The sequence below is a fragment of the Heterodontus francisci genome, chromosome 6 (assembly GCF_036365525.1).
Source record: "Heterodontus francisci isolate sHetFra1 chromosome 6, sHetFra1.hap1, whole genome shotgun sequence".
In the NCBI taxonomy this organism is placed as follows: domain Eukaryota; kingdom Metazoa; phylum Chordata; class Chondrichthyes; order Heterodontiformes; family Heterodontidae; genus Heterodontus; species Heterodontus francisci.
Window position 1 is genome coordinate 80,141,225 of NC_090376.1, and position 18,280 is coordinate 80,159,504.

The 18,280-nt window shown below is 44.2% G+C and overlaps 1 protein-coding gene across 1 annotated transcript in view; it reads right to left on the bottom strand.

Moving 5' to 3' along the window:
- LOC137371408 (NADP-dependent malic enzyme-like) overlaps nucleotides 1-18,280 on the bottom strand; it is a 216,695-nt gene that overhangs the window by 79,704 nt on the left and 118,711 nt on the right. Inside the window, exon 6 of the mRNA XM_068033969.1 lies at nucleotides 13,557-13,718. Within this exon, the coding sequence (XP_067890070.1) occupies nucleotides 13,557-13,718 (162 nt within the window). The remainder of the gene's footprint in view (nucleotides 1-13,556; nucleotides 13,719-18,280) is intronic.

Sequence of the window (18,280 nt, forward strand, 5' to 3'; positions counted from 1 at the left end):
CATGCAGTATAAGTTGTTGTTTTTCCTTACATTGGTTATTCTTGCGATTGTCCTGATGAGTGCAAGATGAAAAGCTTCGATAACATGTCTCTATTTTCAGAATAAGGGTTAATTAATAATCTTGTTGTAAAGGAGCCCCTAGTATAGGTAGGTGGTAGGGGAATATAGGGACAGGTGAGGATGTGGTAGGAATATGGGATTAGTGTAGGATTAGTATAAATGGGTGGTTAATGGTCGGCACAGACTCGGTAGGCCGAAGGGCCTGTTTCAGTGCTGTATCTCGAAATCTAAAAAAAAAAAATCTTGTGTTTTACCTTCAGAAAGGAGAAAGACATGTGTCTTTTGTGGGAAATAATCCACTATGCACAGCATAGTGGGGAAAGTCTTTGCTCGAGTCGCGCTGAACAGGCTCCAGAAGCTGGCCGAGCGCGTCTACCCTGAGGCACAGTGTGGCTTTCGTGCAGAGAGATCGACCGTTGACATGCTGTTCTCCCTTCGTCAGATGCAGGAGAAATGCCGTGAACAACAGATGCCCCTCTACATTGCTTTCATTGATCTCACCAAAGCCTTTGACCTCGTCAGCAGACATGGTCTCTTCAGACTACTAGAAAAGATCGGATGTCCACCAAAGCTACTAAGTATCATCACCTCATTCCATGACAATATGAAAGGCACAATTCAACATGGTGGCTCCTCATCAGAGCCCTTTCCTATCCTGAGTGGTGTGAAACAGGGCTGTGTTCTCGCACCCACACTTTTTGGGATTTTCTTCTCCCTGCTGCTTTCACATGCATTCAAGTCCTCTGAAGAAGGAATTTTCCTCCACACAAGATCAGGGGGCAGGTTGTTCAACCTTGCCCGTCTAAGAGTGAAGACCAAAGTACGGAAAGTCTTCATCTGGGAACTCCTCTTTGCTGACGATGCTGCTTTAACATCTCACACTGAAGAGTGCCTGCAGAGTCTCATCGACAGGTTTGTGGCTGCCTGCAATGAATTTGGCCTAACCATCAGCCTCAAGAAAACGAACATCATGGGGCAGGACGTCAGAAATGCTCCATCCATCAATATTGGCGACCACGCTCTGGAAGTAGTTCAAGAGTTCACCTACCTAGGCTCAACTATCACCAGTAACCTGTCTCTAGATGCAGAAATCAACAAGTGCATGGGTAAGGCTTCCACTGCTATGTCCAGACTGGCCAAGAGAGTGTGAGAAAATGGCGCACTGACACGGAACACAAAAGTCCGAGTGTATCAGGCCTGTGTCCTCAGTACCTTGCTCTATGGCAGCGAGGCCTGGACAACGTATGCCAGCCAAGAGCGACGTCTCAATTCATTCCATCTTCGCTGCCTCCGGAGAATACTTGGCATCAGGTGGCAGGACCGTATCTCCAACACAGAAGTCCTCGAGGCAGCCAACATCCCCAGCTTGTACACACTACTGAGTCAGCGGCGCTTGAGATGGCTTGGCCATGTGAGCCGCATGGAAGATGGCAGGATCCCCAAAGACACATTGTACAGCGAGCTCGCCACTGGTATCAGACCCACCGGCCGTCCACGTCTCCGCTTTAAAGACGTCTGCAAACGCGACATGAAATCCTGTGACATTGATCACAGGTCGTGGGAGTCAGTTGCCAGCGTTCGCCAGAGCTGGCGGGCAGCCATAAAGACGGGGCTAAAATGTGGCGAGTCGAAGAGACTTAGTAGTTGGCAGGAAAAAAGACAGAGGCGCAAGGGGAGAGCCAACTGTGCAACAGCCCCGACAAACAAATTTCTCTGCAGCACCTGTGGAAGAGCCTGTCACTCTAGAATTGGTCTTTATAGCCACTCCAGGCACTGCTTCACAAACCACTGACCACCTCCAGGCACGTATCCATTGTCTCTCGAGATAAGGAGGCCCAAAAGAAGAAAGAAAAAATGTATAAATGGGTGGTTAATGGTCGGCACAGACTCGGTAGGCCGAAGGGCCTGTTTCAGTGCTGTATCTCTAAATCTAAAAAAAAAAATCTTGTGTTTTACCTTCAGAAAGGAGAAAGACATGTGTCTTTTGTGGGAAATAATCCATGTAGAGAGGAAAAATTACTATAGGAAACAGGAAGGAAAACAGAGAAAGCAATCAAATCCATCAAATTTCATATATCTGAACTATACTGCAACAATGTGTTTGAAAAATGTAACCTATTTTGTTGCCAACCAAAAGCTCTCCGACAATTAGCTCTTAGTTTATAATTCTCATTCCTAACATTTCTCCAGTGTTGACAACTATGAAAGTGACTCATGAAGAGAGGGGAGATGGAACGAGGATAACAAAGAAAGAGAAAGAGTGTTTTTTGGAGAAGATATGGAAGGAGGAGAAAACCAAGTAGAGAGGAGAGATGAAAAAAGGAGGTAGGATGGGGAGGAATATGGGAGACAGTCAAGAGGAAGCAGGAGTGAGTTGTGGACACTAATCATATTTTTCCTGTTCAAGGAAAATAAGACAGGCATTGAAGTAACTATTCAAGACATAGCATGGATTCTTCAGAGTGATGTGGCGTTCCTGATGGCAGGACTGGAAGTTGTTGTAACTGCCGCAATTCCTGTTTCCCCACACGATTTTGTATTTAAATTAGCCACATGGCTATGGGCACAGGGAACCCGTGGGTTCATGCGGCGGGGGTGCCTTTCACTGGTGGAATCCGCTGTCACTGCCCCAAGCACCATGATCGCCACAGATATAAGACATTCTGTGCTTGTAACCTCCAGGATCAGCAACCTTCCTTTCATCTAAGTATCTTCAGAATAACTTAAATTGAAGCTTTAACTTAAATCAAAATGTTTTTGCCTCCCTTATTTTGTGGAAGTCACCACCAACCTCACATCATTTATTTTCCCTACAGCCAAAGTGAATCTCATGGCAGCCAGCATCCCACCCCATGGTTCAGTGATCCCTCCCTGCAGATTCTTCTCCAGGTTGTCAGGGAAAGACGGGAAACCCTCTCGCCTGCAGATGGAGTGCAAAGACCCTCCTGGCTCACCAAAGCAGCCTGGATGGAGCTAGCAGAGGAGGTATGAACAGTGGGGTCACTCGTAGAACATGGGTGCAGTACCGCAAGCCAATCAATGACTTGCTCAGATCATCAAGGGTAAGTGGTCCTGACGAAGCTGCTTCATTGTTTTCTTCCATGGTTCTGTGTCTTTAAAGAAGAGGATAAGAAGAGGGCGGCACGGCGGCGCAGTGGTTAGCACCGCAGCCTCACAGCTCCAGAGACCCGGGTTCAATTCTGGGTACTGCCTGTGTGGAGTTTGCAAGTTCTCCCTGTGTCTGCGTGGGTTTCCTCCGGGTGCTCCGGTTTCCTCCCACAAGCCAAAGACTTGCAGGTTGATAGGTAAATTGGCCATTAGCAATTGCCCCTAGTATAGGTAGGTGGTAGGGAAATAGAGGGAGAGGGTGGGGATGTGGTAGGAATATGGAATTAGTGTAGGATTAGTATAAATGGGTGGTTGATGGTTGGCACAGACTCGGTGGGCCGAAGGGCCTGTTTCAGTGCTGTATCTCTAAACTAAACAAAAGCATTGAATGCAGTGGAATGTGTGAGCAGTCTTGATGCCATTCACTAAACAATGAAGATCGGCATGGTTTATGTGATTGGATGCGTCATGCGAAAGCCAATGCAGAATGAGTGATGTTGATACATGTATGCAATGGCCATGATGCATCATTTGCCATGTCATTAAATCTGCACTGTCTGCTGCAGGATAAGTGAAGCCACAACAAATGTGAGCATGCTAAGACAGGAGGAGGGATCCCTGACATCAGGCTACTGCCACAGCTGAGGAGGTGGCATCGGAGATCACGAGAGGAGGGAGGCAGGGCGAGTGCAGCTGGCGAGGCATGAGCCACATGAAGTGTCATCTCTGCTCTTGCAGCCATATGTGGAAACTGAAGGAAATTGTGTGAACTCATGTGAAGCATATGCTTGAAGTGACTGTTTGTGTCTCCACTGCAGGTGCCTGCATTCGAGTCGTAGAATGCCTTGTGGTCCAAGAATCCTCCTCTGAGGAGCAAGAAGAAGACAATGCCCAGAGGATGCACTGTTACCTTCCTCTTTCACCTCTGCCAGCGCAAATACATCCGCACAGTCCGCGGGAGGTTTAAGCTTAGAATCTGGGCCACAAGCTGGTGGTCATGACAAAGATACATCCCAGCAGCTGAGAGAGTATGTGCCAACTGGGTCCCCTGACAATCGGAGGACTGCTGGGGACCAGGCCCCTGCTCAGCCCCATGCTCATGATGATCCTCTGCTGGTTGCTACGCGAAGTCTGCTGGATACGCAGCAAAGCCATGTGGAAAATATGTCAGAGATGCCTGCAGTCCTGCATGGCTTTGCATGTGCCATGAAGGAGTCCATGCAAGCCATGACATCTGCCATGTCTCAGGCAGTTGAGCATATGGGTTCCTCAGTCGAGAGTCTGGCGAGCTCCGTGGTGAGTTTGGTTGAGCACTTGAGTCACATTCGATGTGACCTGCACTCTGTCGCTGTGGGCTCCATGCAGCAGAGTTAAAGCAAGAGGGGAACGAGGAACCTGGACCTTCCTCCAGGTGCTCCTTCCCCTTAGGAGACAGGCAGGTGCCAGCTTGCACCAGATGGAGGAGTCTGTGCCAGCTGCCCCGGGGCCTTCATCTTGGGACACCATGGAGTAAGCGGCGTCTCATCCTCCCCCCACAACACTGACCCCCTTACCTCCAGTAGGCGAGCACACAGGGATACTCAAGCACCTTTGCTGCACACTAGCAGTAGGATGGAGCCATCAAGGCCCCATTCTTCCAGAGGATGCCTGCCATGGTCATCCACAGCAATGGGGCAGCGCACTGAGCAGACTGCCTCCAGCTCAGCTACCAATGTCGATGTAGCACCTAGACGTGGTGGGAGAAAAAGGAAATTGAAAGAGTTTTGATCACTAAGTTGGCACGGGTTCTGCACAAATTGTCACGATTGTAATGACTTATTAAGATTTTTATTTCATGCAAAATTTGATCCACACTCATTAATGTTTTGCTTGGTTACAGATGGCTACAAATAAGTTTTTTGGTTGTCTATGGCAGGAATGCAATGATGTTTGCAAAGCATCTTAGGAAATGTCCAGTGTCCATATCTCATTGAAATTTGAGCTTTCAAAGCTCAATGATGGCTGTTTTCCTATTGTCAATTAATAACTTTTTCCAATACAGTCATGCCTTACTTTTGAATTTTACGGTCATAATGCTGCTTGCAGTGGTGTGTAGTCGCATTCATCGTAGCCCATAGATAATTTCAAATGCCAAACACATGTAAGTGCAGCAATGCTTTGTTAAGATTGCAGAAATGAATAAGACCTCATGCAAAAGGGAATTTCTGTGTGGAACTGTTATGTTTCTCCTCCCAACGTTCCTTGACGATTGGGCTTATTGTTGGCTAAAAAGTGCATAAATGAGGTTCTTCCTGATGTCCCTTGCATGCCTCTCCATGGCCTTCATATCGATGACTGCATCAGTGTCATTATCAGTGTCATTGTTGTCCTTCTCCTGTTCCTCCATCTGCAGAATGTTGCCACATCTAATTGCAAGGCACAGCAGACAACGATTATTTGTGAGACCCTTTGTGGCACGTACTGAAGAGCCCCTCCAGCTCGGTCAAGGCAATGAAATAGCATTTTCAACATGCCAATGGCGTATTCAATGATGACTCTGGTAGATGCGTGAGCAGCACTATACCTCTCTTCAGCAGCGCTTTGGGGATGACGTACTGGTGTCATCAGCCATGCACAAAGTGGATCACCCTTGTCACCCCAGATCCATCTGTCCATTACGGCTGGTTCCTCGAAAACTGCTGGCAGCTGCAAGTTCCTCAAAATGTAGGATTCATAGTATATATAAATGATTTGGAGAAAAAGGTAGCTGGTCTGATTAGTAAGTTTGCGGACGACACAAAGGTTGGTGGAGTTGCATTTAGTGATGAGGATTGTCAGAGGATACAGCAGGATATAGATCGGTTGGAGACTTGGGCGGAGAAATGGCAGATGGAGTTTAATCCGGACAAATGTGAGGTAATGCATTTTGGAAGGTCTAATGCAGGTGGGAGGTACACAGTAAATGGCAGAACCCTTAGGAGTATTGACAGGCAGAGAGATCTGGGAGTACAGGTCCACAGGTCACTGAAAGTGGCAACACAGGTGGAGAAGGTAGTCAAGAAGGCATACAGCAAGCTTGCCTTCATCGATCGGGGCATAGAGTATAAAAATTGGCAAGTCATGCTGCAGCTGCACAGAACTTTAGTTAGGCCACACTTAGAATATTGCGTGCAATTCTGGTCGCCACACTACCAGAAGGACGTGGACGCTTTGGAGAGGGTACAGAAGAGATTTACCAGGATGTTGCCTGGTCTGGAGGGCATTAGATATGAGGAGAGGTTGGATAAACTTGGATTGTTTTCACTGGATCGACGGAGGTGGAGGGGCGACATGATAGAGGTTTACAAAGTTATGAGCGGCATGGACAGAGTGGATAGTCAGAAGCTTTTTCCTAGGGTGGAAGAGTCAGTTACTAGGGGACATATATTTAAGGTGAGAGGGGCAAAGTTTAGCGGGGATGTGTGAGGCAAGTTCTTTACGCAGAGGGTGGTGAGTGCCTGGAACTTGCTGCCGGGGGAGGTGGTGGAAGCAGGTACGATAGCGACATTTAAGAGGCATCTTGACAAATACTTGAATAGGATGGGAATAGAGGGATATGGTCCCCGGAGGTGCAGAAGGTTTTAGTTTAGGCAGGCATCAAGATCGGCGCAGGCTTGGAGGGCCGAATGGCCTGTTCCTGTGCTGTACTGTTCTTTGTCTTTGTTCATGACAGCTCCCTGGGAAATGTGTGCAAACATGCATCATTCTTCTCCGGTAAACCAACTGTATGTTTAAAGAGTAGATGCTTTTGCGATTGACAAAGAATGCAGGCTGGTCCAAGGAACTTCTAATGGACACGAGTACAGTTGATCACCCCTTGCACTATAGGGAGGCCAGCGCTGCCGCCGAAGGCCGCAGACCTTGCTGCCTGGCTGTCTTCGTCTATGGGTAAGTAGATGAAATCATTTGCACGTCGAAAAATGGCATTGGCCACCTCTTTGATGCACCTGTGGGTCGCATACTGCACATATATCACCCATGGATCCCTGGAAGGAGTTGTTGGAGAAAAAACTAGTGCAGCAGTCCCCTTGAGGGCAAGTGGCATGGGATTCCCACCCAAGTCAAGCAGCTGCAGGCTCCTGCAAATTTCTGTGACAATTTTATGTGATATCCTTGGGTGTCTCTCACATTGCCTCTCTGACATTTGAAAGTAGTTTGTCTTTGTCCTGAGGATGCGATGACGTGCCAGTGCCTATCTTTGACAAGGCCATTCCTCGATGTTATCATTCGGAGCATCCTCACCTTCCTATTCTGCCTGCTACTGGTGCTCAGGCATCATGAGTTGAGAGAAAAGAGCCCTCCTTAGTTTCTCTCTTTGGTCTTCTTCTTATGGTGTGTGTATTGGGTGTATGAGATCCGTGTCACTGTGGCTGTTCTGAACAATCAATAAGCAGTGCGTGGCGATTCAGCCCTCTGTTGCTCGTGAGCTGAAACATTGAAGCAATGAGCAGCTCCCTTATATCTGCCTTCAAATTGCAGCCAGGTAGAAGACACACCCATTCTCCTTGCAATGCTCGGGTGTCCATGTGGTTTTCATTATCGTTGGAGAAAATGGTGCACGTGGAATTCAAGACAAGTCTCCCCACCTTTCATCCTCCTCCTGGAACCTTCCATCTTGAACCCAACACTCTTGACCCACCCAATGTTACCATTACTCTTCCCTCCGTTACCATTGAGCCTCCCCCATTACCGTGCACAGTGTAATCATCAATGTATTCATGCTATCCCTCCCCCCGTTCCTACTCCCATTACTATCGACATGACAACTCATCCTTGAACCTCCTCACATCAAACTGACCATTGTTGCCGAGTCCCGTTCCCCTCTACTGTCGAATACCCACCCATTAGTCTTAACCATAACCCTACAGAATCCATTTGCCCCCATTGAATGTGAGCGTTCGCTCTCCTAGCCAGTACCCTCAATTTTCCCACAGCTCCCCAATGTTGACAGAACTCATCCTTCCCTTTAGGCCCTTGCCAAATATCTTCACACTGTACTGATCGAATCCACCCACCAGCCCTGCAGCCGATAAAATGCATCTTCATCATCAACATCAACCATTCAACAACCTGGACGCTCCACTCCACCCTCCCCTGCTCCTCCATGCACCTGATCGACCCCACCCTTCCCTCCCTAACTACCCTGCTCTGCTCCTTCATTTAGCCCCCGCCGCTATCCCGAGACGATTCACCCTTGCTGGTGCGGAGCCAGCAGGCAAACATCCATTCCAATGCTGGCGTTTGTTCAGCGGATGAGTTAGAGAGAAGAGCACAGACCTGAGACTGAACTGCACAAATCCGAAAACTGCACGCCACATTGAAACATTCGTGAGCTGGGTGGCACAGGACTCACCATTGCTCACCGTTCACTTAATCTGGCAGGTAGGACTGAATTTAACTATGCATCATGGTAATGAGTATTCATGTTATTTAAATGAATGCAAAGCTGCAATCCATCACCGTGCTGGGGGAACCCTGGAATCCCACAAACCCACCAACAACTTAATTTCTCTAAAATATCCTGCCATTGGGAATCCGAGAAAACACCTCCCGCCTAATTATATCACCCCACACGCCATCAAATCCGCCGCGGCGAACTGCATAAAACTCCCCCCATAATTGGATTCATATTGATATAGCAAGTCGTTCTTGCCCTCACCTCAACTGCACCCATTTTAAAACTATTGGTATATACGATCAGCTCCATGTTCAGCAAAACAAAATATTTGAAGAAGACCTAGTTGTCAATCAGCTAAAGGCTATAGGTTTGTCTGCTTTGAATCTTCAAAAGCTGATTTGTTGTACCAAGGGATCTTGCCGAGCTCTTCCTTTAAATTACTGGCCTTCGTGGAGTGGAGTTGCAATGAAGTCTGACACTGTATTTGCAGTGGTTGGTACCCCAGGCTGCACACCCCAAGCCTCTCTATTCACACTGACCACTTTGTGTATTCCTCTCCACTCACATCCCTAGAAAAAAAGTCTCCCCCAAGTCACGCACAACAGCACTTTCAAATTCCTATCTGTCTAGCTTTTTGCCACTCACTCACCATGACTTTTCTGCAACTACCAAACTGCTCAATCACACCCTCACCTCCATCTTTGATGCCTTTCCCAATACTAAAACCATTACTCCCTCTCACCCTGGTCACGCCCTGGTACAGCCCTCACCTCGACCCCCATAAGTTCAAGGGATGCAGACTTGTATGTTTATGGTGGATAACTCATTTAGCCATTCATCACCAGATCTAGTTGGACCACGTAAAGTGCTATGGGATACTTTTCTCCTCTGCCAAAACTGCTCACGATTCTAGGATCATCCGGGAATGCAAAAATAACCCTCGACTTCTCTTCTTCAATACAAACTATCTTCTGAAACCTCTCTTCGCTGTCCCCTCCACTCTCACCTCCAACAAATGCAAGGAGATCACAGAATTTTTTTGTCACTAAGATTGAGATCTGCTGCCTCTGTGCTTCCTGCCCTCTCCTGAGTCCACAAGCCTTGCCCCCTGCCTTAGTCCTGACCTCACATCGTTCTTTAGTTTCTCTTCCATCTCTACTCACACCTTCTCTGGAGCTTATCTTGCCTATGAGATCCCATACCCATGATACTCCCTGGGTCCTATACCCACGACACTGCTTACCACCCAACCTCCCTTCCTGGTCTTCAGATTTGCTAATACTGTTACCAGTTCTCTCTCTTCTGTCCCCCTTCCCTTCAGATCTGCTATAATTCCCTCCTCAAAAAACATACCCTTGACCCCTCTGTCACTACAAACTACTGCCCCATCTCCAACCTCCCTTTCCTCTCCAAAGTCCTTGAATGTCTTGTCATCTCCCAAGTGCGGGACCATCTTTCCCTAAACCCTCCGATCAGGTTTCTGCCCTAACAGAGCACTGAAACGACCCTTACCAAGTCACAAATGACATCCTATGTGAACGGCCCAAAGGTAAACTATCCCTCCTCATCCTCCCACCTGCCTGCAGCCTTCGACATAGCATTCTCTGCTACAGCCTCTCCTCCACTGTCCAACTGGGTGTGACGACATTCGCCTGGGTCCATCCTCATCTATCCAGTTGTCATCAGAAAATCAACAGTAATGGCTTCCCTTCCTGCTCCCACATAATTACGTCTGAAGTTCACCAAGGATTGATCCTTTGCTCCCTATTTCTCATTTACATGCTGCCCCCTCAGTCACATCATTTCAAAAACACGGCAGATTCGACAAGTACACTGACAAAACCTACCTCTACCTCACCACCACCTCTTTCAACCACTCCAATGCCTCTGATTTGTCATGCTGCTTCTCTGACATCCAGTCCTGAATGAGCAGAAATTTCCACCAGCAACTTCATTCCTCTCCCTGGTCACTGTCTGAAGCTGAACCAGACTGTTTGCAATCTTAATACCTTATTTGATCTGTGTTGAGCTTCAGAACATTTATCCACTCCATAACTAAGACCGCCTGCTTCCACCTACATAACATTGTCCAACTCTGCCCCTGCTTCAACTAATCTGTAGTTGAAACTCGCATCAACGTCTTTATTACCTCTACACTTGACTATTCCAATGCTCCGCTGGCTGCTTTCCACCCCCATAAACTAAAACTCATCCAAATCTCTGTGGCCTGTATCTTAACTTGCACCAAATCCAGTTCACCCATCAACCCTGTGCTCGCCAACATACATTGGGTTCCAGTCTGACAATGCCTCAATTTAAAAATTCTCATCCCTTGTCTTCAAATCCCTACATGGCCTTGACCCTCCAACCCTCCGCGATCTCTCCACTCCACTGTTATGACCGAGGTGAGAGCAGTGTACTGTCTTTTCTAGTTCCACTTCTCTACAGGTCACAACATATATTTGAAAGTTTACCCAGATATCAATGCAAAAAATCATATATGCTATTTTTAAATCACAGAATAAATACACCAACCAGGTTTCTTTAATAAATAACAAAATTATCAGTTTATTATAAGACAAGACTTAACCAGTAACAAAGTAAAGCATTGACACAAAGATTGAAATATGAAAGTTCCCTTTTTACCTTAGCGCCCCCCCGTCTGGCATACGAGGATACAGTGACAGGTCACTGGGATCCTTTTCTGCAGCAATTCGTTCAGGCGGTGTTGCGGATTATCCGGCAGGTTTTTCCTGCATCTCAGGAGAAATGCCGCAACAGGGGTTTCAAGCAGGCCCATTCAGGAGGAATGCAGCATCAATTTCTCTATTTCTTACACTCACTTCAAAGAGCTCCTCAAAGAGATGGAAAATCTGGCAGGCTTTTCAAAGAGCTGGAAAAGGCTGAACTGGGGGTTTGTCCTTGGTGGGTTGATTTATTAAACTCCTTTTCAAAACACTCTCCATACCCCAAATGACTGTCCAAAGCAAAACCAAAACAATATCTCAAGAGTCAAGCCTCCTGACGCCTATAAATTTTGACCCGTCACTTCTCAGTAAACATCTTCCCCAGGTCAAAAAGCCCCCGCTGGCTATTTATCTGAAGACAGGTGACTTCCAGTTAGGGTTGTTTACAAACCAAGTCCAAAAGACCTTCCGATGACCTCTTTTAAAAAATAACTCAACGACCCGCTTCTTTGGAATCCTTTTTTAATTTTAAAAACACAAGTCCTCAAAATTTAACAAAAAATACAAGTACTTTCGTAGCACCAGCAATTCAGGCTTTCTTGCAGACCCCAATTTTACTCCCTCAACCATTAGCAGCGGTGCCTTCAGCTATCTAGGCCCTAAGCTTTTGAGAGGCTTCTCTGCCTCTCTCTCCTTTAAAATGCTCCTTAAAACCTACCTGTTTATTCAAGCTTTTGATCACCTGTTATAATATCTCCTTATATAGTTTGGTGTCACATATCTTTTGGCAATACTCGTGTGAAGTACCTTTGGATGTTTTGCTCTGTTTGATGCGCTATGTAAATGCAAGTTGTTGTTATGATAAACAGTCTGATATTTCAAACAGGACAGCATGTGTAAACCACATTTTCCACCCCAATTTATTTTCATAACCTCAGTGCTGTTTGTCTTTAAGCTATGGTTTGCAACTCACATCTTCCATCACAAAGATGATCCACTTCTAACTCCGTAACATCACTTGCCTCTGCCTTTTCTTTACTCCCTCTTCTGCTGAGACCCTCATTCATGCTTTTGTCACTTCTAGCCTTGATTAATCCAGGGCTCTCCTAACTAGTCTTGCATTTCACACAAACATCAACACACCAAACACTATGCTGCCCGTATCATATCCCACATCATGTCCCACTTGTCCATCATATCTGTCCTCACTGGGACCCATTATTCCAATGACAACTTTAAAATGTCGCGCCTCATTTTCAAATCCTTCCATGGTCTCGCCCCTCCATAGCTTCAAACTTCTCCAAGCTCGTTGTTATTCTAACTTCAGCCTCTTATACATCCCCCCTCCTTTTGCCATTCTCTGGAATTCCATCCCGAAACTCTTTTCTCTCTACCTCGCTCTCTTGCTTTAAAACACTCCATAACATCCACTTCTTCGATTAAACTTTTGATTACCCCTCCTAATATTTCCTTTTATGGCTCAGCTCCCATTTTTGCTCTCATGCCTCTCAAGTAGCTTTAGACATTTTCTGTCTTAAAGATGACATATAAATACAAGTTGCTGTGTTATAATGCACAAGAACAGCTCAGCCCAAATTAATTTGCTCAGTTGATATGTGGCAGAAAGATGCAGAATTTGAAATTAAGTGCATAATTCTAAAATTCAAGTATCCAACCTTGAGCAATCTGTTACAATTCAACAATGCTGACTGTGTTCATCTATTCAACATGGTCAGCAATAACAGGATCAAGACCAGGCCCAATATGCTTTTGGCATTTCTGCTCTACCCTGACAATAATGTCTGTTCAAAATATGCTTAATAAAACAATTTAAAATCATAACTAACTGCAGTGATCAGTCTGTTGGATTTCAAAATAGCAAGCTGTGCACCAATGATCATTACCTTCCCTTTCCATAATATGACAGGAATCATTTACATGAATTGAATAAACTATTTTTTTTGGTTCATGAAAATAGAGTAAATAACATGTACTTTCACTGCAGAAAACTCAGAATGGAGTTTAAGCGATGACTGAAGATTTCATCTGCCTCAGCTTCATATGCATATGGAAGGGCAATGCAGTTGACATTTTCTTCAGTAGTATATTTGCTGATATGTCAGGTTTGTAAAGGACATTACTTGCTTTGTGGGTGTCAAAACTGAAAAGATCCGAGACTTTTCAAAAATTCTTTTCTTCAATGCTTATTGTGCTAATAAACTGTGGATACAAACTTTATTCCTTAAAACTTAAAATATGTGATAAAAACTATTTAAATAATATACCTCATTGTCTGTACCGACATCCAGAAGCACAGGGAGGCAATGGTGTGGATTCACACCACCACAGGCTGTGTAGAGAGCTAGTTTTCCCACTGGAATTCCCATTCCATAGCTTCCAAGATCCCCAAGTCCAAGGATACGTTCACCATCAGTAACAACAACGGCCTTAAAAATGTAAAAAAAAGTCAGAAAACTAGTTCTTTAAACTTTCAGTCCAAGTCTAAACACTGGCTTAAAAAGCAGCTGATAATTTACATGAAAACATCTGAACCAAGTGAATATCTGCTTGGCTTCAGTTCAAGACATTGCCTCACTGAAAGAGAAGTATTTTCCCATTATTTTAGCAACTGGCATGCAATATTTGGTTGTCCCACATTCAGAAGGATTTCACAATAGATTGCACATGATGTGAAGTCATTGTTAACTTGTTAAGGGAATATCATGAAAATGTTTGGCAAAAGTAATATCCAGGAAGAGATATTTGATAAATGTTTCTTTAGATAGTCTTTCTTCATTGACCATGGCTCCCTGTGCAGATAAAGATATCACAAAATGATTAAAGAACTTGCAGGAATATAGTGTCTCATTATATCTCTCCAAAACATTCTCGAGTAATTATTGCTGTCATCTGAGTAAAGGCAGCAGCCATTTTGCACCTACCAAGAACCTGTTTTTGAAGCTGTTGGATGAGGAAGGAATGACAAGCAGGGCATGGGAAAACTTCTCTGAATTTTTCTTCTTTTGGGCCTCCTTATCTCGAGAGACAATGGATACGCGCCTGGAGGTGGTCAGTGGTTTGTGAAGCAGCGCCTGGAGTGGCTATAAAGGCCAATTCTGGAGTGACAGGCTCTTCCACAGGTGCTGCAGAGAAATTTGTTTGTCGGGGCTGTTACACAGTTGGCTCTCCCCTTGCGCCTCTGTCTTTTTTCCTGCCAACTACTAAGTCTCTTCGACTCGCCACAATTTAGCCCTGTCTTTATGGCTGCCCGCCAGCTCTGGCGAACGCCATCTCTCCAAAACATTCTCGAGTAATTATTGCTGTCATCTGAGTAAAGGCAGCAGCCATTTTGCACCTACCAAGAACCTGTTTTTGAAGCTGTTGGATGAGGAAGGAACGACAAGCAGGGCATGGGAAAACTTCTCTGAATAGTGTATAGGAATCTTTATCTCTATCTGAATCACTGGAACAGGAGGATGAGGCCTCTCTTCAAAGGCCTTTATTCAAATAATGCCATATCGGAAATGTAGCATCTCAGTATTGTACTGAAATATTTGCCTCAATTATGTGCTCAAGTCTGAGAGTGGGGTTTGAATCCATGACACTTGATGCTGAGGTGAGGAGTCTGCCAACTGAGTCAGCTGACACTTAAAAACCAAAACAGTAAACTCATACTTGGACATTTAAAAAAAATGCTGGTTGGAGATCAGATTTGTATGTGTGCCTGTATTACAAGACAATCTTTGCTCAGCTCCAGTGAATAATGATTTGGGACATCTGGCTAAATCACTTTTACCAAATGTTCATTGTAAGCCCTCTGATTAAACTGCAAACTCTCCAATTAAATGTACCAGTGGAAAAACTCAGTCCTCTGCACCCATATTTAGGGGTTACTTAGCCCAGTTCCTTTCTGTACAGTTTTCATACAGTGTAGTGCTTCAGAATAAAACATCAAATTATTCTGATTGGCATCTACAACATTAGGCAGAGGGGGCATAAACAACATTAAGCTGAAACAGGGAACAGGAGATCCAGTGTAACATGTCCAGAAATATGCACAAAGTACATGAAAAACAAAGCAACGTAATTCTTCGGCTGATCTTATTTACCAAGGTCATCATGTTCTTTTATTAGGTAGCATGTTCTTTCCTCCATTATAGTTTTTGCTCAAGGGTCTAACGAGAATGCAACTTTTTATGTTACAATGACTATTGAATAGACCAAAGATTAGAAAAAAGGAACAAACAAAGGATTAAAACAGGAACAGCTCAGAGAAATTAAGAAAGTAGCGCATCCATGGGTCATCAACTTTATATAATTGCCTTTGAAGAAATCAGTTTCACTGAGATACATGAGATTTGATTAACATTAGCAAATAGGGCTAGTCTGAATACATTTGTCAAGAAAATTGATACAGATGAAGAGGGTCATCTGGCTTGTCTAAAGTCATGAATCCAGAAAGATCCTACAGATTCTTTGCACTCCATCCATATCATGGTAACCAAATGGTTGTTAGAAGATTTTGCTTCCATAACCGTACTCAGAAAGCTCTTCCATGTGTTGATAAAACTTGCTGTAAATTTGCTAACCCGAGAGATTTATTTATTTTGAGCCCTTTTATTGCAGCATTTCCATCTCATTTGTGTTGAAGTTATTAATTTTAATTAGACTGTTGCTATTTAGGGAAGCACACTCATGTCTGCACCAGTGAATAATGTGGAGGAAGCAATTATTCAGGACATGAACTATATTATGTCCATTCAGTGTTTGACCATGAACATCTTTTAGGGTTCTCATGCCTTCTCTGAATGTAAAGAATTTCTCAAAGTTGGGTTTTCTACCTGTAGCTATGTTTTATCCAGATCCTCTCATCACCCTTTTTAACTTGTTTCTGCATGCTTTTATATTTATCCCAGTAGACTCCTTAACCTTTCTACGTATAAGATCATTTTTCCTCCTACTTCTACTTTTGATTGAGTATCGAAAATGCTGAGTGTGTTCCGGAAAGCTCTCAACTGAGTCTGTTGTCCTCTTTTTGTCATCTGCCAATTTTTCGTTCTTTGGCATCTGTGTACTTTGATGTTACTGGACTTATTTGAAGTACATGGGAGGCCTAGCAAGAGACAATTAAAAAAAAGAGCTGCTCTTCCACATAATATTTCGCTCTAATTGCATAGTGTTCTTTTGTTTAAACTAAGCTTCAGAATTTCAGAAAAAAATATCAAAAATTAACTTTCGATGTGAGATTTTTTGCTGAAAGAGCTGAAACACCAAATTATTTTGGTAACAAATAATTAGTCAATTTTTTCTATTGCAAGAGCTCTAGTTATTTAGAGCACTATGTTCTGATAATGCGAATAAGCAATCAAGAGCTTCACAAACAACTTATTCAGTATTTAAGTGTAATTTGTTTAAGACTCAAATTCGTGCAAGGAATTAAATACCGACAAAAAACAATGTATTCTGGAGCATTTCACTAAACCTGTCAAGAATGAAGTGTGGAGAAAGAAAACAATGGATGAATAATGGCCCTTTGACCCTACGACTGTTATTCCTCCAGTAATCTGGCTCTTCTGGTCGAGTACTGAACTATAGCTTGAATGAAATCTTAATACAGCCTGTCTAGAAATCCAGTCCATTATTCTGGTAACCATTCTATTAGCTTTTTTTGAACCTTTTTTGCTGTATTTTTAGACAACAGTAACATTCCCATCAGTTACTACTTCTAAAATATTTACCAACTCTCCATGTACTATTTCAATTCATTTTAAAATCATGGAATTATCCACCCAACTGTATGAGATGTAAATCCTTCTTCAAATGGCTAAATGCTACTCTCCCAAGAGCCTGCAAATTTGACAAGCTTACAATGGGTTTCAGTGTAAATTAGAAGAATATAATTCCAAGCATTCACGCATGCAGTAATTGTCTCAACAACTCCTTCTCACCTTTCTGATATTATACGCTCATAATTTTATTTTAATTTCTAACTAACATCTATGGTGAATTTCCTCAGCTTTTAGCTTAATTAAAAGTATCTCATGTAGAGCTATGTTAAAAGGTTTTCTGAAAGGCTGTGTAAACTATATTATAAGGAGCATTACTGTGTAATGTTTTTACGTTAGATGGGAGGGGGGAGAGAGGTGGGAGGGAAATAATCGAATGTAACAAAATAGGAAGAGTTTTTCATTGAAAACTAATTCCATTACAAACCTAATCCGGTATAATCATCATGTAAAGAAAACACAAAGGCAATCTTCCTGTGTTGCAATTCAAAGTTGCAGATAAACCCAGGAAGAAATAAAAGGACAAAGAACGAAAGTGAGAAGTAGAGAAAAAGAGAATAAATAAATGAGAAAAGAGCAAGAGAGCAACAAATGGAGAGGAAAGAGAAGTGAAAGTAAAGATAAACATAATATTAGAATGAAGAAACAAAGAATGAGAAAAAGAAAAACCAAAGTTACCAGGGGTAAGCAATGGGGTACAGGTCTCTGGCACAGAGTCTGTCCCTGTTGCTCAGAAGGGAAGGGGGAAGAGGAGCAGAGCATTAGTCATTGGGGACTCCATAGTTAGGGGAACAGATAGGAGGTTCTGTGGGAACGAGAGAGACTCACGGTTGGTGTGTTGCTTCCCAGGTGCCAGGGTTCGTGATGTCTCGGATCTTGTTTTTGGGATCCTTAAGGGGGAGGGGGAGCAGCCCCAAGTCGTGGTCCACATAGGCACCAACGACATAGGTAGGAAGAGAGATGGGGATTTAAGGCAGAAATTCAAGGAGCTAGGGTGGAAGCTTAGAGCGAGAACAAACAGAGTTGTTATCTCTGGGTTGTTGCCCGTGCCACGTGCTAGCGAAGCGAGGAATAGGGAGAGAGAGGAGTTGAACACGTGGCTGCAGGGATGGTGCAGCAGGGAGGGTTTTGGTTTCCTGGATAATTGGGGCTCTTTCTGGGGTAGGTGGGACCTCTACAAACAGGATGGTCTTCACCTGAACCAGAGGGGTACCAATATCCTG